The sequence below is a fragment of the Vicia villosa genome, linkage group LG2 (genome assembly GCF_029867415.1).
Source record: "Vicia villosa cultivar HV-30 ecotype Madison, WI linkage group LG2, Vvil1.0, whole genome shotgun sequence".
In the NCBI taxonomy this organism is placed as follows: domain Eukaryota; kingdom Viridiplantae; phylum Streptophyta; class Magnoliopsida; order Fabales; family Fabaceae; genus Vicia; species Vicia villosa.
Window position 1 is genome coordinate 199,833,392 of NC_081181.1, and position 21,974 is coordinate 199,855,365.

Genomic DNA, 21,974 nt, shown 5'->3' on the forward strand with positions numbered 1-21,974 from the left:
TAGCTAGTTATTTATGAATAAGAAATGCATGACATTTCTAATTTCGAATGACTTGGCTCGACCTAGCTCGGTTAATCTATTGATGAAATAAGTGAAAAGCTTGTCTAAGTTTAAGGCAGAACGTTAACCAGCTTTGTCTCTAACGTTCTTGGTTATGATAAGTTTTAATGGTTCATTTATGGATTAACCCAACTTATTCTGTACGAATATACAGACATACCTTTTGTTTGTTCATACCTTTTCTTTATTTTTGTGATTACAACAATTAAAATCGGATTATTTAAAATAAAAAAAGACAAGCCCAATCCAGTTTCTCTTTTAAGAATCTTCAAAACCCTAAGGCTTTGTTTGGATTGATGGAATCGGATGGAGCGGAGCGGAATGGAATGGAATAAAATGATATTCCGTTGTTTGGATAATTTAAAAACGGTGAAGACTGTGGCATATTGAGGTATGTATATTTTTATACTTCTCTATTTTTTGTAAATTAAACCCTAGGAAGCAATGTTAAATTACTGATTCTAATGTTTGCGGTGTGCGATGTAGTGATGATGAAGAGGTTTTTCAAGAGGAGAATCTCGAGTTTGATACTGGTTTTGGCAACATTATAGTAGTGGATAATACCCCTGTTGTTACCAAAAAGAAATTCGCGAAGCTTGAAGGTGTTATTAGGAAGATTTTTAATCAGATGAGTGTTATTAAGGATGATGGGTGTTATTAAGGATGATGGCTTCTGGATGCCTGTTGATCCTGTCACTGAAAAGACAGTTGGTTACTGCTTCATTGAGTACAATACTCCTCAGGTAAATGTCCTGTTTTTTTAGGTTAAGTAAAATGTTTTGGTTATATTGGATGGAGATTGTTCTGATTTGATTTGACCTGTTTAACTTGGATGGTTATTTTAGGAAGCTGAGCTTGCGAAAGAGAAGGCCCAGGGATACAAGTTGGATCGTTCTCACATATTTACTGTTAGTATGTTTGATGATTTTGACCGGTTTATGAGAGTGCCGGATGAGTGGGCTCCTCCTCCAAGAAAAGAATATGCCCCAGGGGTAATGATAATAGAATTACATTTTTTACATCTTTGTATCATTTGTTGTTTTGCTTTAGTTTATGCTTTCATAAATTTATTGTTAATTTGTTATTTGTAGTTATATCATTAGTTTAGTTTAGTTTTGGGAGAGTTATGACAGTTTGATACTATAATATTAGGATTATGGGAGGCTATTTGTTAAATTTTTTTACCCAAAATATATAGGCACCACCTTGCTTACAACTGGTTCTGTTTTTCTTTTGTTTTGATAGTAATTAAATGAAGGTAATTGCATGTTTTTTAATGGACTCCACTCCTAGTTGAATTCCACCTATGATTGGTTTACTTGTTGTGTCATGATTTCTGACATCTTTGCCATGAGATCTACTAGCATTTTATCAGTACTGATTATCTATGGCCTTCATTTCTCTCACAGGAAAATCTCCAACAATGGCTAACTGATGCTAAGGCCCGAGATCAGTTTGTGATTCGTGCTAGTTCAGATACGGAGGTTTTGTGGAATGATGCTAGGCATTTAAAGCCTGATCCTGTTTATAAACGTGCAGTAAGTGGTCATCATATTCCAATGTTTTGTATTATTTGATATTTATCAATGCCCTTTGATTATCAATCTCTTCGTCCCTGTACAATGTTCATATATTTTTTGAATTACAGTTTTGGACTGAGAGTTTTGTACAATGGTCTCCTCTGGGCACATACTTGGCAACAGTTCACCGTCAGGGGGCAGCAGTCTGGGGAGGTGCTACAACCTTCAATCGTCTCATGCGTTACGCTCATCCCCAGGTCCTTTTTTGAGCTTTTCATTATGTTGTTTATACTATATATTATTTTATTTACATTAATTAATGTTAATAATAATATAAATAACAGGTGAAGCTAATTGATTTTTCACCTGGCGAGAAGTATTTGGTAACTTATAGCAGCCATGAACCAAGCAATCCCCGGGATGCTAATGTAAGTGTCCTCTCTTTTGCTGTTTCTTTTGAGTTTTTTGTGACATTGTGTCTGACATCAACTTTCTTCCTCTAGAGGGTTATAATAAATATATTTGATGTGAGAACTGGTAAAGTGATGAGAGATTTTAAGGGAAGTGCTGATGATTTCGCTATCGGAGGTACCGGGGGTGTCACTGGAGTGTCTTGGCCTGTTTTCAAGTACAATCTCTACCTATCTAGCTTAAATATTTTGGCATTTTTCACTGTCCTTATTTAGTGATGAATTTGTTTTATTGGCTTTGCAGATGGAGTGGTGGAAGGGAAGATAAGTACTTTGCAAGGATGGGGAAGAATGTACTTTCAGTATACGAGGCAGAAACATTTTCTCTCGTTGACAAAAAATCCTTAAAGGTTGAAAATATAATGGATTTCAGCTGGTCACCAACTGATCCCATCATTTCACTGTTTGTTCCCGAGTCAGGAGGTGGGAACCAGCCTGCCAGGGTAAAGTTTTGTTATCCTTGGCTTTATGGTCATGTCATGGGTTTTTCTTCTACTCAATAGTTTTATACTAAATAGTTGTATTTTTATATTAACTAAATTTATGTTCTTTTACGATATTGTAGGTAAGTCTTGTTTCAATCCCCAGCAAAGAAGAACTCAGACAGAAAAACCTTTTTAGTGTCAGTGACTGCAAGATGTACTGGCAGAGCAATGGGGATTACCTTGCTGTTAATGTGGACCGATATACCAAGACAAAGAAAAGTACTTACACTGGCTTTGAGCTTTTCCGTATTAAGGAACGTGACATACCGATTGAAGTCCTAGAGCTTGAGAATAAGAATGATAAGATCATTGCATTTGCTTGGGAGCCAAAGGGACATAGATTTGCCGTTATTCACGGCGACAACCCTAAGCCTGACATTAGTATCTATTCTATGCGGACTGCTCAGAACACTGGTCGTGTTTCAAAGCTCACTACTCTGAAAGGAAAGCAGGCAAATGCTTTATTTTGGTCTCCTGCAGGCCGCTTCATTGTATTAGCAGGGTTGAAAGGATTCAAACTGTAACATAAAAGCCTTCAACAGGTTCAGGACTAGTTTCATATTTTGCATTTGAGAGATCCCAGAAGACTTCAACTTTTGAATATCCATGATGAATATGTTCCACTTCAACCAACTTGCATCCTTTTTTCTTTCTGAAAAGCCTTGAGTTTGTGTTGAGTCTGAAAACTCTTGCAGCTAGTGGATCTTCTTCTTCATTGAAGACTATAGTGAGTCCTTGATTTGAGTTGCTTTTGCTCCAAGTAACTGTGATCAGCATGTGTTTTTTGTTGGAGAGGGTTGCTTTGTAGATTGATGAGACTGAGTTTTGTGTTGAAGGGGTGAGGTTTTGAGATATACAAGATGAGGAATGTGACACATTCACTGCATTTTCATTGAAACATGAAATTATGTTTGAGACATTCATTTTTAGAAGGAAAATCAATGAGAGGAGGGAGAGAAGACAACCTTGTTTTTTTTACAGGACTATGTTACAATATTATTTCTATTTAACTTCACATTCTACTGTCTCTTTCTTACTATATTATATTAATGTCAACTTTAATGTGCATCATATGAGAAAGTAAAGAATAGAAGAATGAGCAAAAAGTAGGTTAAGTGTTTTTATAATATGTTTTGCCAGTTAATATTGTGATTTAAATATGCTATGATTTAAAAATTGAAAAGGAAGAAAAAATGGCTTTATTACTGGAAAAAGTTGGCCCTCCTCAATATACTATATATATAGCTTTTAGGTACTTTTGTGACATGATCATATGTTGCTTTAAATTCTTCATCAAAAAAACATGTTGCATTAAATTAGTACTTTGGTTTGGTGATTAAGAAGAATCATAAATATGGAAAAAGTGTTGCGAGTAGTTTATGAGAAAGACTATACACCATAACACTCTAATTATGAGATGTGGTTTCAATATTTTGGTAGACTTAAGAATTTAGAGCTAATTGATAATTCCACAGTCGAGGTAGAGTGGTGCAATTACCAGCATAATCAAGCGAGATTCAACCTAATATTGCTCAAGTCTTTGATGTCTAATTTAGTCAAGAATTTGGACTTAGTCAAAAGCAAAGTAGAATTGAAAAATTGGGCTTTATAATCATGTTTTCTATTTTGTAACGCGTTTAATAGAAGAAAGTGATAATAATAGAGCCACGAGTTAAGGAAGTTGGGCACTTCTAGGCGATCAACGAAATATGTGAAAGGACATGAAGCGGTAGACAAATGTGGGGTACAATGCATCCACAAATAGATAAAATAATCACGCACTACTGACTTAAATAACCTAATGAAGTAATTTTTTTTAAAGATATGATGTTATGATCAATATAATAGTTTTCTATGTAAATAATATGCTCTATACATTTCAACAAAGATCCAACCAATCTATTTGCATATTGTATATTCGTTATTTTTACTTTCATGCATTTCTTAGACAAGTAGTAAACTCCCCCATAGTAAACTCCCTCGCATATATATTTAATGCTCTTTGGAGAAGTTAAGAAATCCATAGTTCGAAGACATAGTTTTCCCTTATAGCATAATCACTTGAAGAAAAAGAAAATCAATGTTGAGAGTTATTAGGTCGAATCTCTCGTATGACTTTCATAGTTCGACAAATTGATTTGGCATGCCCGGTGTGACATTACGGCCAATACCACTAAAAATTTCCAATCACCATGATTATGTCTGGCATATGCACTTGCGATCTGGAAAGAACCTCGACAATGGATTAACAATCACCATCATTTACCAGGAGGTCAAGCCAACAACCACCAAATGAACCTCTACAATCTGTGGGCATGTCAATGACAATGCCTTTTTTTCATTGTTTCTAGAGTGGCAGTTGTTTTACCTAAATACCACTAGTGATGACTATGACTTTTATTATAAAACAGATAAACTGGAAGATTCATGATATCATGTGTCAGGCCTCTCAATAACTCATTGATACTGTGCAACTTATGTTTCCTTGAGGTCCAACAAATGAAGGAGTTGAAGGCAAAAAAAAAAACTAATTCAAGTGACAACTTTGTCACTTCAATCACACAAAAAGGTCAAAGAAGGCAATATCTTGTTCACTTAAACATTAATTAAATATTTTAAAATATGAGGTAAATTTGAGCCATTAATTCAAATCCAATGGTTATTATTAAAAGTTCTCAGTTTTCATATGAGGTATATATATATGAAATTTTTATATGAGAACATGGGAATGAATCTGAACAATTAGATTTTAAAATAAATGGTGGTTATGTGTCATTATTTTTTTCATTTCATCCTTTTTTATAAAATTAAAACTAAAATATTGAAATACTGGTTAGGCTGGTACATCGGATTGTCAAGGCCTTTGAAAAACGGGTCAGACTTATTTTTTGTATAATTTAATTGGATCGGTCTAGCCCATTTAAACATTCGATCCATCATACTAAAGCGGGTTGGGTCGGACCAACCCATTTGATAGCTCTATTCATAACCTTAATATGAGAATTTCTTTGGGGACCCCCCTATAAGGAGAACCTCCAGCGAAAAACCAAAAATACCCCTACTTCGGAAATGCATTTCCGAAGTAATATTTTTTTCCAGAATTTTCCCAGAATTTAGAAATGCAATTCCGAAAACATCAAATGGGGGTGTTTTCGGAGATGCATTTCTGAAAACACCTTTTTCGCATTTTTGGGTGATTTCGGAGATACATCTCCGAAATATGCAGAAATTGTTTTTTTTTGTTTTTCTAAAGAACGTTTAGTCCCGTATTTTTAATTAAACGACAACGCTTGCACTAAATAGTGCTTGATATAAATAAAATATAACCCGAATAAAATAAGCGACATATTAGCATAAAATACTAATATTATATATACAACTAATAGTGTACGAAAGTGTATGTAAATGTCAATAAATACAAGCCGAATACAATAAAGGCAAAAAAAAATAAACCGGAACCCCCTACTGGGTATGCCTAACCCTAACGCCCTGGGACCTCCTCTGCCTAGTATATGACGTCGCGCCGCCTGTGTCACCAACCATCTTATCCACGATTGCAACCGCCTCTGGACCGCCGTGCGCAATGATACCTCAGTCCAATGTGTCCCGCCCAAGCATCTATATCCGCTAGCATATCGGTGGCATGGTCATCCTCGGCCTGCTAGTTCTCCAAGATCTCCTCATATGCTGGCCTAGGAGCTCCGGGAGCGTCGGGTGTCATTAGAGGATGTGACACCCGATAGAACCATGTCACGTACCCCTCTACACAATGCCACTCCTGGGTGGCCTGCATACGTCGATACTCCTCCGGGACCAAATGATGTGCACAGTACTCAAATATGACAGTGAGCTCCACTCGGGTAACTGTGTCGGGAGCAGCCTCAAACGGTGATCTCGGTATCATCTGCACACGTCCAAACTGCCGCATGCACCGCTCCGGTAGATACCTCACCATGGTGTTGGCCCCGCATGCCAACCAGCGAAAGTATAACGCGATGCGGTCAAATGGGACAACAGTAGTGTAGTCACTGAATGGCGTCCAACGAGTGTCATCGTGAGCTGTGCGGTCGAGGTACCCGCGATATGGTCCCACCGCGTTGTTCCCTCTTTGGAGAACATATCGGGCGGCCCTGGACAAAGCATCATCGTACGCTGGATCAATGGCGAAACCGTGAATGAGGGGGAAGTAGGAGATGATTCAGTTCTGAAAAAGTAACTATGTACATACTTAACTTTCTTTAGCTCAAGAGAACTAAGTTGATTTAAATTCAACTGCTCACTAATTTCGTTAAATAAATTATTTACTTTTCCATATTAATAGTATCTAATATAATTATCAATATTTACTTTTGTATTTAAAAAAATTATAATATCTTTATTTGAAATTATTTAATAAAATAAAAAAATAATTTTATAATTTTATATAAATTGAATAATCATTCGACTCAATAAAAACTTTTAATTTAAAAATAAATTAATGAAATTGATTATATAAATTAATTATTCAATAATCTAATATATTTTAAAGTAGAGGTGGGCAGATTCTATCTCAACAATCTTCATTTTCTATAAAAGTATTTTTTTAATAAAATACATACATTAATTAATAGCATAAACATATAAAATCATCTAATATTAATTAGTCTAATGTTTGTACTGTATCGTGTCTACCTTAATTAGTTTTTGTTGACAAATACTTATATTTTTCTAAGCTTAACATAAGCCGGCAGAATTAGAATTGGTCCATTTTTATTTTGATGCAATATTTTATTTTTTTTATAAACAAATAAAAGAAACAAATAAAGGTGAACACTCCTGTACCCTTGAATTTAGTTGGATACCGGTACCCTTATCCAATCAAATAAAATTATTCATTGCCACATCATATTTTAATTTATTTTTATTTTAAAATAAATTAAAAAATTTAATTAATTTACACTAAAAGTACCGGTACCCAACTAGTTATCATAGGTACCTAAGAATTTACCATAAAAGAATTGGTATTTTTTAATATTATTTATATTCCTTGCGTAGTATAAGTAAAGGTCCACTAGGGAATTGTCTGGGAATTGGAATTGTGTGCGAATTAAAACTTGGATTTAAAAAGCGTTAAGCTTGTCCCAACAACAACTATTATATTATGAATTATGAATCTGTGTGTGTTAAGAAGTTGCCATTTATCACAAAACTATCATAGTCAACTCTTTTTGTCGAGTGAGTTTCAGAAAACGAGTGGCATAGTGGTGCCCCTTTGTTTTTCGACGACGTGACATCTTTATTATCCAAATCTAAAAATTTAATAAAAATATTGAAATATAAATCTAAAAAGTTTAGTCATACATAGTCCCTCCGGCTTTATTTATAAGTAAAGATTCTCTTTTTAGGTTCATTTAATAATGAATGTATTTTGTTTTTTATATAGATTAGATACATTAATTATTCAATAAATCTAAAAAGAGAATTTTTGCTTATAAATTATATCAGAGTAGTATAAGGGTGCAAATAACTCACGTTAACTAATAGAGTCTACGACGGCTTAACCTACGTAGACTCAAACTAAATTAGATTTTTTATAAATAAAAAAGATTTAGTTTATTTTATAAATTTATTTAACTAAAAAAGCTATGTCACTTGTCGTATAAAAAAATTAACTTTTTAAACCGACATATTTAAATAAAAATTAATAAATTTATTATTTTATATTATATTTTATATTTTAAATTAAAATACAAAAATAAAGCAGTTATTTTGAAGAAATTATGAAAATAAATTGAAAAAATTTTATGAAAAATATTACTATAAGTTGTTGTCATATGTGATTTTTTCTCTCAAGCAAATCTTATTCTTTTCTTAATTTTATTTTAATATATATAAATTTAAAATTATTATAATTGTAATCCAAGACAGGTATTATAAAGATAACAACTCTTGCCAAAAATTCTAAATCTATTATTTATTAATTTGACTCTACATTAAAAATGAATAGTAATAATAATAATAATAATAATAATATTCAACCATTATTATTAATATTAATATTAATAATAATATAAATAATCTATAATAATATAATATTTAACTAATAATATTTTTTTATTAAATTGCCTCTATATTAATTAATTAATTATAGTAATAAGTTACAATAGTAAAAATAATAATAATATAAATAACAAAAAATAATATAATATTCAACTATCACTATTAAAAATACCGTCTGTATAAATAGTTTATACAGATTAGAAAATCATATTTGTCTCCTTTATCTTATGTTATATTTGTCTCTATAAAAGATTTAGTGACTTTTATTTATTTAGAATCATATAAATTATAAATATTAATTAAAGAGTAATGCTAACTTGTACTCCAAGAGCACAAGTTAAGAATTAATTGAAGAAAAAATATTTTAGAATTTGTACATTAATTTTAATAAAAGTACAAAATTAATTCTTTTATTGTATTTTTCAAACAAAATTTTTAAAAGTAGGTTTCTTAACTTGTGTCCTTGGGACACAAGTTAGCATTACCCTTAATTAAATAATATATTTTATATATTTATAATTAATTTAAATTTAAAAAAATAAATATTATGTTACTATGCATTTTTAATAATAAAGCGGCTTATTAGTATTTCAATTTTTATAAATGAATTGAATTTTATTTAAAAATTAATAAAATTAAAACTCATAAACATAGAATTTTTTTTTTATTTTTAAATATTAAAAAATCAGTATTGTAGCAACTTTGTTATTCGGTGACGAAGAAGTGCTTGTCACTTTTCAACATATATCCAGTCATACTCTGATGCAATTGGATATCATCGAAGATTCAAATGTTCCAGCACCTCAACGTCGTTGGCCTTTCGACCTTCAGTCCTTAGACGAACTTGAATGAAATTGTTGGCAAGTTGCCTCTTTTGCAAGTTAGCATTAATCTCCTCCTCTGACGGGATGTGAGGGGGCATTGGGACATCCTCGTGATTTATTCTTCCGTCAATATTTGATATAAGAGTGTCTAACGACCCATAAGAAGTTCCTTCTTTCAAGGAATCCCTTAACATTCTTTCTGACTCCGACCCGTCAAATATGGATATGACTCCCATTCCTACGTGGTCACTACTAAAAGAGAGGTGAGGAGAATCAGGAGACGACTCATATGAAGTTTTGACTTCGTAATCACTCACTAAATCAACATTGTTATCGCTCATCTTAACTAAAAAATAGGAATGGTTAAAAGAGAAGCTTGAGTTACAAGCTTACATGGTTAGAAAAGATTGATGAAGCATGAGGAATGAAAAAGGCAAAAACTTTAAGCGGGCCTCTGAATCACTTTTAGTGATATTCTCTACAAAAAAAAAGGAAGACGTTTCTCTAGAAAAGTAATTGAAATCTTGAAAGCTAAAAGGTTGTGAAAGCTTTCAAATATTCAACTCGCTCTATTTATAAGCGATGGTAGCTAAAGGATCAACCGCTAAATTTTAATTCACGGATACATGTGCCAACTCTAGTGCACTCAAGTAGTCTCTAAACTACGTCATATCCTAGTTGGTCACGTCACTACACGTATCAAGAATGGGTAGCGAAGCGTTTCATCGAGGGGACCGTATTAAATATGCTTGTGCCCCATTACTTCTTCAGAAAATTGATCCCAAGTGATTCAGCTCTATTCCACATCGGACTAAGACATAGAGGTCGGTCAATGATACTTAAGACTTCCTCACAGATCCTTTAGTTCCTGGAAAAGTCTTAGGCGTAACTCTTTTGGACCGGCCAAAGGTCTAAATGACCAAGACCCAATCCATCTCAATTTCATCCAATTCGGCCCAAAACATAAAACAGTTCACATGCAAAGAGTAAGGTACACAGTCTTTGATCTCTAATTTCATTATACTCTTCTTAAATCATGAATTGACTTAGACATTGGAGTGCTAACCATGCAGGTCCACCTCACGCCGTCGTAAAGGAGATCGGAGCCACCATTCAAGATCAATAGTTATCCAACTCTCTCTACTTATGATTCTTGAACAGAACACCTCCCTTAATCTGATGGTCAACCAGAAGTTGTTAACAAATGCTTGGAAATGTATTTACAATGCTTCACTAAACAAGTCCCTTAGAGATGGTAAAAGTTGCTTGACTTGACTGAGTATTGGTACAACTCATCCTTCCAATGCACCACTGGCATGACATCATTCAAGGATGTGTAAGGCAGAGATCTTCCCTTGTTGCTCACATATGATATTGCTAGTATTGGCTCCACTTCACTTTAGGACCTTATGACTTAGAGGAATCACACATTGAAATTTCTTAAGGCTAACCTACATCGATCTAAAAAATTTATGAAGCACTATGTTGATTCTAATAGAACATCTGCTGAAAATCAAGTGGGAGATATGGTTTTGGTAAAACTCCAACCCTATCCACAACATTCATTGTCCTTAGGTCAAAACCATAAATTAGGCTTATCTTATTTCGATATGTTCCCTATCATTGATGAAATTGGTATTGTGGCTTACAAGGTTTTGCTTCCACCTTCGTCTAAAATCCATGAGGCTTATCTTATTAATGAGGGGGTAATATCTTGAATAAGAACAAAAATGCTAACAAAATAAGTGATTCTCATGAGGCAATTGGACTGATGGAACATGATCCTCAAAAAGTACACCACTGATCACTTTGTTTAAATAGCACAATGATTGGAAATCAATAGTGTGGAATTTAGCATATTGAAATTGGATAACTTAATTTTCATTACTGCAAGTGTTATAACATTCCCAAGTATTAAAATTCATGTCATTCATTGTATTGATTTATTGAAATTTCAGTATCCAATTTACATGTTCTTCTTGTTACTATGAGTTAGCATTTTCTGGTTCAGAACACATAGTCTGCACTACGTGGCCTTTTTTGCATGACAGGTAGTGAGAGAGGTAGGTCGATTGACAAAATATTAAATACATAATCTTTGAACTTGATATACAAATTGGTGGAATAGCTCAGTTGGTTAGAGCGTGTGGCTGTTAACCACAAGGTCGGAGGTTCAACCCCTCTTTCTAGCGTTTGGTTTTTTGTTTTTATCTCTCTTTAAATTTTGCAGTTTGTCTCTTTAATGGTCTTAGAGCAAAGCTAGATTAGCATGCTGACTTTTGGTATAAGCACATTCTCAAGTATTATATTGTGGGGGTAAGAGTCGAACCTAACAAAGTAGGTCAATGTCCTGACAAAACTATATTTGCCTCTTTCGTAATGATCTTAGAGCAAAGCTAGATTAGCAATCTAATTTATGGTATACACACATTCTCAATGCTGTAAGGTAGGAGTCCTGTCTTTACAACCTAGTTAAGTAGGTCAATACCCTAACAAAATTATATGCTGCCACTAAGACCAGTCACAAACAATAGCTTTTTTGCACTTTAACTAGTGGTCTTGGTTGCAGTCTAAAATTAGAGATACAATAATGTATTCTCTTGAATAAGAGTTTGATTACAGTAATGTTAAATTCTCTTAAATAAGAGTTTGATCACCTACTACTCCTTACATAACTCATCTTTACATACAATTACTGAATTACATACATAAAACTAGGTTTAAATCTAAATGTTCCATTAATTTTAGTTTTAAAGTAAGCAATTGTGCATTTTTGTAAAATAACAAAATATTGTTTAAATTATTTCCAAAAATTAGTCATCTCTAACTAACGTTTCATCTTCTCTTCATTGAAAGATTTTTAGAAATCTGAACAAAACATTTTCAAAGAGTAAACAAAACCTGGAATTTTCAATTTATACTGAAATATATTAAATATGCTGTCCAAGAATTTAAAACATATTTCAAAACTTCTTTAGAACTGTTCCCTATCTCACAACCAAACATTCACCCAAAAATTTATGCAAAAGCTACAACATTCAACTCAAATAAATGATCACAAGGCCACAGGTAACTGGGCCTTATACAGGAAGCCATAAATGTTAAACTGAAAACAAAACAAAATAACATGAGTGCAGACATTGATAGAATCACTCTTCCATGAGAGGATTCTCTTCTGATTGTTGTTGGGAAACCTTGACTTTGATCTTCTCCTGTAGTAATGCGGAAGGAGCTTTGACCATATGGATGCTCTGTCCGTACTCCTTCTCTGCCTCCTTCTGCACTTTCGCCTTGTTGCCTTTCATCCTATTGAAGTTTTTACAAATTGTCAGCAAAACCAAACGAAAGAGAGTTGTTGTTTTGACACACCCAAACCAGACAGCTTAATTGACACCGAATGAATATAGCATGAGAAATTTACATAGTCGATGTCAAAATTTGTGGGTAAAAAAAAACATTTCTCCAAAAGAAAACCCCTTGCAATTGCAAAGCTTTTCAAAAGACATGTAGACAATACAAGTAAAAGTCAAAGAAAGACCTGTTCTTGTGGTGTCTCTCCTCCCTGCTAACTCTGATTTTTTCAATCTTAGGAATGGCCTTGAGTACGTCAGCAGCAAGATTCCTGTCATATCTCTCAGGCCTGTTTCGCTTTCTCTCAAACTCAAAGGTTGAATCCTAAAATAAGATTAAACAGTTCAGAAATATGTTCAAACCAAGACAATTAAATTAAACAGATATGTAATTTCAAAGATAATAACCTGTGTCATATCCTTCCCATGCACGCGCCTATATGCCTTGGTCCATTTTACTTTACGAGGATTCCTCTTCATTTTAAAATTCTTGTGGCATTTTGATCTACAAAACCGAAAAATCTGCACAAAAAATTGGAAGTCAAAAATCCAAACAATAAGCTTGTAGTAATAAAAGAAATTTAGCAGTGGTGGGGCTAGCTCATTCTTCCATTGTTGTATTTATCAGCTCAACTAAGTAATGCAGACTGTTAAGATGATATACAGGTTCAGACAGCCCCTATTTCTAATATGCATTGGGGCCGCTCTCATGTGGGCTGGTGCATTTATCAGCTCAACTAACTAATGCAGACTGTCAAGATGATTTGCAGGTTCTGACAGGCCCCTGTTTTTAATGTGCGTTAGAGGCATTCTGTATGTGGGATGGTGCAAATTAAACACTGATGCAGCAAGGATGAAATAGGAGGGAAGCTAGGACCTCTCTGCAGTAATTAGAGACAAATTTTGTTCTGTTATGGAAGCCTGCAGCTGTTGGAAACAGCTTCACTAATGACTCAGATCTGGCGTTAAAAATCAATTCACAATTTGCAACGGATCTGCTCTTCTTAAACTTGACCGCATATGACCACAATCAATGCCATCTCGGATCAGCAACACAATTATATAGCCTTCATTATTGAGGATTGTCTCAATTTGTTTACCAGTTTTCAAAGGATGCATGTTTCTCATTATAAATGTTGCAAATCAACTGGGAACATTATTTAGCAAAATTTTCTATATCCAATTTTGATTTAGTTCAGACTGATGAAACTCCTATTTGTATTTATGTGTCTGTGCTTCCGTTTTGATACCACACTTAGTCAAAGGAAATACATTCTCACGTCAACAAAAAAAGACAATGGAGTCTCACTTTAATAAACACTTCATCTTATCTTATTCAATTATAGCAGTCGGATAAATAACTATTAACTTGTGGTTTTTTTACTTAATGTTAACTTTTTTTTAATAAAAGACATAAATTTTTGAAGTTACAACAAGAACAATCAAGTCTTATCCCACCGACAACCAATTCTTATCCCACTAATAACCAAGTCTTATCCCACTAAATGGGCTCAGCTATGTGGATCAACTTCTGTCATAATGTTCTATTCGTGATCATACATCTAACCAAATCGTTAATCTCGAGATCTTTCTTAATAACTTTTTTCTCTTATGGTTTTTCTAGGTCTTCTTCTACCTCTAATTTTGTTTAACTCATCTTCATCTAATCTACTCCCCGTACAGCAAAATAAATCTATTTCCAAATATATATCATTAAAGAATTAATGTGAACAAAATCATAAAGAGTTCCAAAGATATGAAGTGAAATTAAAATTACCTTTGCATCATTGCGAACAAACTGGATCCCATGTCCAGGGTATACAGTTGAAGAACAAAACCAGCATTTCTCCAATCTCATTGTGCCTCCAAACTAGAAAACCGCTTAACTAAAAAAATTTGTCCAATTTCAAAATTAATAATTAATAATAAATTAATATCATCGCACAAAACCAGCAAAGGATAAATAAAATGAAGCATAATGCTAAAAACTAGTTATATAATCAAATTACTGCAGCTACAAGAAAAAACCTAATCAGTTACATAACCTAAGAGGAATTAACAAATTAAAATTTCAAAGAATGTAATTAAATCAAAAACTATTAAGCTGCTAAACGGCGCCGTTTTAGCGAGGATTTGTTTAGGCTTTTGCAAGGGAGAAATAGAGACAAAATCGATCCTCGCGGCGTAGGAAAGGGTGAGAAATTTTGACGAAAATGAAAACGGCGAAATTAGTACTTACGGTTTCCGATGACCGACGATGAAGCCGCGCTGCGATGTGCGGTAGTTGAGTTACGTAACTCGAGCTTGTTTATATATGAGTGTAAAACGAAGAAATTGTTGTTTTGATGTAGCTGTTGATTTTTTTTTTTTAATTTTGTTTTAGGGTTTTAAATTTTGTATTAATTGTGAAATTTTTTTTTTCTATTCTAGTGAATAATGATGGGCTCTGTTAAAAAAAATGGGCCTTTTCAAAGTTTAAAACTTGATTTAGATTTATGAAAAAGAATTTCTTTATGGAACTCCCTTCTTTTTTGGCCACCCTCGTTGAAATTTCTTAAATGCCCTTTTATTTTAGAAATGCATTTTCGAAGTTAAAAAAAAGACTGATTTCAGATATGCATTTTCGAAAACAACAATTCGGAGATACATCTCCGAAATATTGCGCGTTATGCTGTTTAAACAAAACAGTTTCCCCCAAAACACATTTACCCTAAATCACTTTCAATCTCAACCTCTCTAAGATTTTCAGCAAACCAACTTTCAAGGCTACTTCAAAGGCTCCATCTACTTGTTCTACTGCATTCTAAAGCATCACAATCACCTTCAATTTGTAAGTTTCTAAAACTTTAGATCTATGATTGAAATGCATAATAGGGTTGTTAGAAATTAGAAAAATGATATAGGGGTAGGTTGTTAGTGGTCTCTAGGGTTGTTTAGAAGCATAAAAATTGGTTTTGAAGTGTTTAGGGTGTCTGCCACGAAACCTACAAAAATGGTGTTCGCAGGGGGTTTCGGAAGTTTATTTTCGAAAACACCTCCCTAACCAGTTTCGGAAATGAACTTCTGAAATGAGTCAGAATTGCATTTTTTTTTTAGTTTTCTTGATTATTTGCATTTTTTTATTTTCTTGATTATTTACTATGATTACTTTTATTTTCTAACCGATTTCAATTTTTCAAGAAAATGGCAGGCAACTCAGCTAGACTCAGACAGGGGAGAGAGACACAGACAGCGTCGGCTAGACGCGAGCGGACGGCGCAACTGGCATCGATGCAGGGACGGGGTAGAATACGAGTACCAGTGCAGATGGATGAGGTCGGTTCCTCATTTGGATCGAGGAGTCGGGTGGCTGGGGTGTCTTCTTCCCGTCAGGAGAAGGTACGGGAAGAGGAGGAGGTGAGATACCAGGAGGAGGATGAGGTTAGATACCAGAAGGAGGATGAGGAGATACCTAATGCCGATCCTCCGCACGGGGAGGAGGGCTACCCGGGAAGGCCTAGGGACACTTCCGTGCTGATTTCCTACCACGAGCACGTCGCTTGACGTGTCTGGGAGGGAGGTATTTTTTTATAATTTATCCGACTTTATTATTTAACTGTTTTTTATTTAGCTTTTTATTTCACATTTTCTTCACGGTCTAATTAACAATCTTTTTTGTTTTTGTTTTTGTTGTAACAGGAAAGCCTGACGCTAAAAATGGTGAACCACGCGCGGGGGACCAGGCAGTTGACTGGATCTGCCACACTCTTGACGGTACGTTTCCTTTTAATTGTTACACATTTATTTATGGTTCATATTAATTTTTAATACATTATCGTGTTTGTGTTTCAGGGTTGGATCATTTCCTACTTCCCCACATCCACGGCTTCGCCATTGATTCTGCGTACGATGACGCTTTTCCCAGGGTCGTCCGATACGTTCTCAAAAAGGGGAACAACGCAGTGGGACCATATCACGGGTACCTCGACCGCACAAATCACGATGACATTCGTTGGACGCCATCCAGTGACTACACTGTTGTTGTTCCATTCGATCGCATCGCTTTATACTCGAGATGGTTGGGGCCAACACCATGGTGAGGTATCTGCCGAAGCGGTGCATGAGCCAGTTTGGACGCGTGCAGATGATACTGGGGTCACCTTTTGAGGTTGCTCCCGACACAGTTACCCGAGTGGAGCTCACTGCCATATTTGAGGATTGGGCGCATCATTTGGTTTTGGAGGAGTATCGTTGCATGCAGGCCACCCAGGAGTGGCATTGTGTAGAGGGGTACGTGACATGGTTCTATTGGGTGTCACATCCTCTGATGACACCCGACGCTCCCGGAGCTCCTAGGCCAGCATATGAGGAGATCTTGGAGAACCAGCAGGCAGAGGATGACCATGCCACTGATCTTCTACCAATATGCCAACGGATAGAGATGCTTGGGCGAGACGCATTGGACCGAGGTATCATCGTGCAGGACGGTCTAGATGCGGTTGCAGTCTTGGAGAGGATGGTCGGTGACGCGGCAGTGCGGCAGCATATACCAGGCAGAGGAGGTCCCATATTTGTTAGGGTTAGGGCATATACGCGGCGGTGCGGCAGCACATTTTTGGACGTATATTTTCGCACACTATTAGTATTTTATTCAGCTTGTATATATAATATTAGTATTGTATGCTGATATATCGCTTATTTTATTCGGGTTATGTTTTATTTATATCAAGCACTGTTTACTGCAAGCGTTTTTGTTTAATTAAAAATATGGGACTAAACGTTGTTTAGAAAAACACAAAAATAAAACAATTTCTGCATATTTCGGAGATGTATCTCTGAAATGATCCAAAAATGTGAAAAAGGTGTTTTCCGAAATGCATCTCCGAAAACACCACCCATTAATGTTTTCGGAAGTGCATTTCCGAATTTTGGGAAAATTTTGAAAAAAAATTACTTCGGAAATGCATTTCCGAAGTAGGGGTATTTTTAGTTTTTTCACTGGAGGTTCTCCCCATAGGGGGGTCTCCAAAGAAATTCTCTTCTAAAAATACAGAATTGTTTGTCCCACCTTAATTGGTAGAGAAGTACTCTAAGTAAATTCGAAAATACTCTTAATAATTAAACAATTTATTTTCAGACGCATTTATTTTATATTAAATACATGCGTAAATGGCTCACACATCTCTTTTTGTCTAAAAATACTCTAGAGATGCATTTCGTATTCACCATATGTGTTCGACATGCATTCCTAATTTTGTAATAGGTTACGGATATACACTTATGTGTTCACTCTTGATAATCAATTTTGACTTTTTTGAAAAAAATACACCAATGTAATAAACCATGTATTATAATTATACTATCATTTTTTTTAAAATTAAATCATACACTTACCAAATAAGATGAAAATGTCACATATAAATGAATCAATCCTAAATCTAGAATAGAGTAAAAATAAATTACTAACGGTTATATTATTCTTAATAAAAATATTATACTATTGTGTATGTCACACTCTTTTGTTCCTACGCTGCCTCCTATACTACAATGTCGTTTGTGCCTCGGTAAGAATGACATCTACAATATTCCTTTTGGGAGAGCCTTCCGAAGAGACTCCTCTATTTATACTCACTCGCGAAAGAACCATAATATAATGACATGCAAACAACATATTAACAACATGATCTGCCCTAGTCTGCTCCTCTTTTAATATCTCCTAATGAGTTAACCTAGGTGGATCTCTCAATACATTTAGTGTCATATAAAGGTGTGACACTCTAAAATACCATTAGATGTAGTCGAATTCACAGCTCTATTTTCTAAGAGCTTTGATACCTCGTGATTCAGCTGGTACCAGATGATTAACGAAATTATCATACATGACATATACATCTCTCCGGGCCATAAAGGAATGAGTCAAATCAGAAGAGTCACTTGGAACAAACTGCATATACCAAAACCTGATGCATCACTCGTTTAGGAAGATGTTGATACATCAAATGTGGCTCATAAGTCAGCCATCAATAGTATAAGGTTATGTCATCCAATGGAGACATCTGACGATGATCAGCATATGGTTGAAAGTGTATATTATCTGCTATTATGCAATCAAGATTTCACTCTGAATGGCTCAGACGCTTGATTCCCTCTAAGAGGGACGAATGCACAAGCACGTGGCATATCCTCAATGTAGGTATCATCATACGATCAACCGAAGATGTATGGGAAGTACATGAGGATCCATGCTTAAAACATGTACATATGAGTTATTAGTAATTGTGTAGCATAAGTGTTATGAAAATGGTACATAAACAATAAAGGATGCAAATATATTATAGTTAACAGTGTGCAGCTAGTTGTCATTTGTTTGGTCTTCCACCTATAAGCTTAAGCTAACTTATAGTACAAGTAGACCAAACAAGCGGTCCCCTAGTTGTACTCATGAATCTGCTCCAAATCAACAAAGTATTTAAGGTAAACCATATCCATGTATAGGAACTTTTTCCCACAATCATGGATGTGTCAACCAAGTACAACAAGTATGTTGTCAATGCATATGCTCTACGTTACATAACCTTCTTATCATCGGCATGTTTTGTCGCTATTCATTATCGTGCATACATACTCTTTAAGAATCCAAATCTAGCATAACACCCTCGGCTGTCTTCCATCTCCTTCAGGGCATCCCCTAATTCAGCTCTTAAATAGGTCACCATCATCTATAGTGCCTTATCTTTGATAACCCTATAGTGGTATAATAATCCTCCCATGATCTAAATATGCAGCTAGCATGACACATCGTCTAGTGTGATGGGCACCTCGCCATGTAGAAGATGAAAATATGACGTCTCGAAGTGTCATCTCTCAATGAACGCTGACATCATACTATAGTTACTAGTACTATAATCGATCTTGCATAAGTCTTGTAACCCAAATAGCCGTATCACATCCTGAAACCATTGCTCCTAAGGCTGTGAAAGCCTCGCAATCTTTTGATCATGGTTGATGCATTTTAAAGCATCACGGTACTGGAGAAAATATATCATCGTCAAAATATTCAGATATTATAACACTTGTGTTTCAAAGAATAAATACAAATAAATTTTACATCTTCATCTCACACATGTCTAGTAGCATGGTCTGAATATAGAGGCATTAGTAATAAATCGTATGAGCCTCTAAAATTATGTTTCTCAAGGGACGAATGTCTCACGCGATTTCCTAACACCTGGTTCAACAAGATAAACCAGAGCCACCATAAGTGGCAGGTAGAAGATGATGGAGTAGAAAAGCAGTAAATAACACAATAATTAGTAACCCAGTTTCGGTGAAACCACACCTATGTCTGGAGGGTTGAGTCCACAACTCAAGAAAGGAAATTTACTGTTAGTAGCTTAGTACAATCAGTATTACGAGCAACAACAAACCTTATGTTGTCATATGTCTTTCCTAACACTACCCAATGACTTTATATTTAGATCCTCCCCTTAAACATGAGAACATAGTCATTTTTTTTCTCTATCATAGTATCATACAACCCGTGATAGGGTATGACAATCACTAAACCCTAGTGATCAACTTCAATCACAAGCATGGGTGATGTTGAAACTTATAACTCAATTAGAAAAACCAACTATGTCAAGTTATTAAAACATAATGGTTTACAAAAAACAAAGACTTTTTTGAACCCTAAACTATATAGATCCTCAATGTATGATATGTGTCGTCCAAAGTAGGAAAGAGCTCCTTATATAGCACAATACTTCTGGGCTTTTCTTCATGGATATTTTATTTGATTTCGTCCAAAATTGATGCATATACTATTGAGTATTATTTGTTCCTTAAATATCTCCAACAAGATATTGTTGGAATAAAATCTGTTCATACTCCTTAAACTTTGATGATAACAAAGTACTTAAAAAACGATAGAGTATAGTAACATTTGTTTAAGTGTGCATGATCATTAAGATATTAATTAACTAGGTTCTGACCTAGTTAAATGGCTTGTAAAGAAGAAAAATATAATTAAGATTCAATTGGATTATAATTTAATTTTCAAATAGAACCTCGACGCCATATTGACTCGACCTCTGATAAGCTGAAAACATACTACAACGCCTTTTGGTCTTTGCTCTATGAAAAAGCATCTTCATCTTGTCAACTTCCAGAATTATGGAGAAAGTCAACTAGAGGTTTTAGCGTAAGGCTCAAGGCAGTTTGACACGATTTCTTAAGTTTACTCTAGCATGCCTATGGACGCCTCACTTGAGAAAAACACAATGGATAAATAGATTATTCAGAAGATGAAATTCCTAATCGTACCAACTCCGCCGTCTCTTTCTTAGAAGTTGCTTCTTTAGCAAAGATACTTGTGCAAGCAAGCTTCCAACGTCTCTTTTGTTCCCTCTTTATAAGAAGCTAAAGATTTAAAAGAACTAACAAGAAAATATATAACAAGATCAACAACAGACACCAAGATATTGTAAGAATTGTCTCGCTCTCTAAATTGTAAATATATAGTTATTTTATTGCACATGGACTTGAGAATTTCTTACACTTGTATATCCAAGAAATCTCAAGTAACCAGATTTTTGCTTATGCTGTATTATTTGTACCTCTGATTATTTATTAGGTACATCTTGTTGTAATCCTAAATAATTTGTTTAGAATTTGTAAAAGTCTTAAATAGTGTGTTTGAGCAAGAAAGTCCTAGACTGGGTGTTTGAGCAAGGAAGTATCTTTCTAGTTTAATTGAATAAGGAAGTTCAGAGTTATGAGTATAGGCAAGGAAGTCATGAGCTGTGAGTTTAGGCAAGGAAGTCATGAGCTGTGAGTATAAGTAATTAATATATAGTTATTTTATTGCATATGGACTTGAGAGTTTCTTACACTTGTATATCCAATAAATCTCAAGTAACAGGATTTTTGTTTATGCTATATTATTTGTACCTCTGATTATTTATTAGGTACATCTTGTTGTAATCCTAAATAATTTGTTTAGAATTTGTAAAAGTCTCAAATAGTGTGTTTGAGCAAGGAAGTCTTAGATTGAGTGTTTGAGCAAGGAAGTATCTTTTTGGTTAGATTGAACAAAGAAGTCTTGAGCTGTGAGTTTAGGCAATGAAGTTTATTTCTAGTTAGATTGAGTAGGGAAGTTTTGAGTTATGAGTTTAGAAAAGGATGTCTCTTTCATGTTGATTGAGCAAGGAAGTCCTGAACAGATGAGTTTAGGCAAAGAAGTCTCTTT

At 34.6% G+C, this 21,974-nt stretch overlaps 2 protein-coding genes and 1 non-coding gene across 3 annotated transcripts; 2 read left to right on the top strand and 1 right to left on the bottom strand.

The window, feature by feature from the left end:
• The first annotated feature begins 139 nt into the window (after nucleotides 1-139).
• LOC131653557 (eukaryotic translation initiation factor 3 subunit B-like) lies at nucleotides 140-3,778 on the top strand. The gene is made up of 9 exons (XM_058923742.1): nucleotides 140-451; nucleotides 547-803; nucleotides 906-1,052; nucleotides 1,470-1,598; nucleotides 1,709-1,837; nucleotides 1,925-2,008; nucleotides 2,084-2,208; nucleotides 2,295-2,493; nucleotides 2,616-3,778. Exons 2-9 carry the CDS (start codon nucleotides 705-707, stop codon nucleotides 3,057-3,059), a joined length of 1,356 nt encoding a protein of 451 aa, XP_058779725.1. The 5' UTR covers nucleotides 140-451; nucleotides 547-704; the 3' UTR covers nucleotides 3,060-3,778.
• Nucleotides 3,779-11,516: 7,738 nt separating this feature from the next.
• On the top strand, nucleotides 11,517-11,590 carry TRNAN-GUU (transfer RNA asparagine (anticodon GUU)). The gene has a single exon. It is a non-coding gene; the product is annotated as a tRNA-Asn (tRNA).
• A 758-nt stretch (nucleotides 11,591-12,348) lies between these two features.
• On the bottom strand, nucleotides 12,349-15,126 carry LOC131647924 (probable ribosome biogenesis protein RLP24). The gene is made up of 5 exons (XM_058917739.1): nucleotides 14,988-15,126; nucleotides 14,526-14,634; nucleotides 13,157-13,270; nucleotides 12,937-13,073; nucleotides 12,349-12,704 (listed from the first exon to the last, which is right to left on the bottom strand). Exons 2-5 carry the CDS (start codon nucleotides 14,604-14,606, stop codon nucleotides 12,548-12,550), a joined length of 489 nt encoding a protein of 162 aa, XP_058773722.1. The 5' UTR covers nucleotides 14,607-14,634; nucleotides 14,988-15,126; the 3' UTR covers nucleotides 12,349-12,547.
• Nucleotides 15,127-21,974: the final 6,848 nt, after the last annotated feature.

Bases quoted from the DNA above. Each gene is read 5' to 3' on its own strand.
- LOC131653557 (XM_058923742.1), top strand. From the start codon at position 705: ATGATGGGTGTTATTAAGGATGATGGCTTCTGGATGCCTGTTGATCCT. The intron at 804-905 runs GTAAATGTCCTG...TGGTTATTTTAG, and splicing joins TTGAGTACAATACTCCTCAG to GAAGCTGAGCTTGCGAAAGA. The intron at 2,009-2,083 runs GTAAGTGTCCTC...TTCTTCCTCTAG, and splicing joins GCAATCCCCGGGATGCTAAT to AGGGTTATAATAAATATATT.
- LOC131647924 (XM_058917739.1), bottom strand. From the start codon at position 14,606: ATGAGATTGGAGAAATGCTGGTTTTGTTCTTCAACTGTATACCCTGGA. The intron at 13,074-13,156 runs GTTATTATCTTT...ATCTTATTTTAG, and splicing joins ATGGGAAGGATATGACACAG to GATTCAACCTTTGAGTTTGA. The intron at 12,705-12,936 runs GTCTTTCTTTGA...AAACTTCAATAG, and splicing joins GAGAGACACCACAAGAACAG to GATGAAAGGCAACAAGGCGA.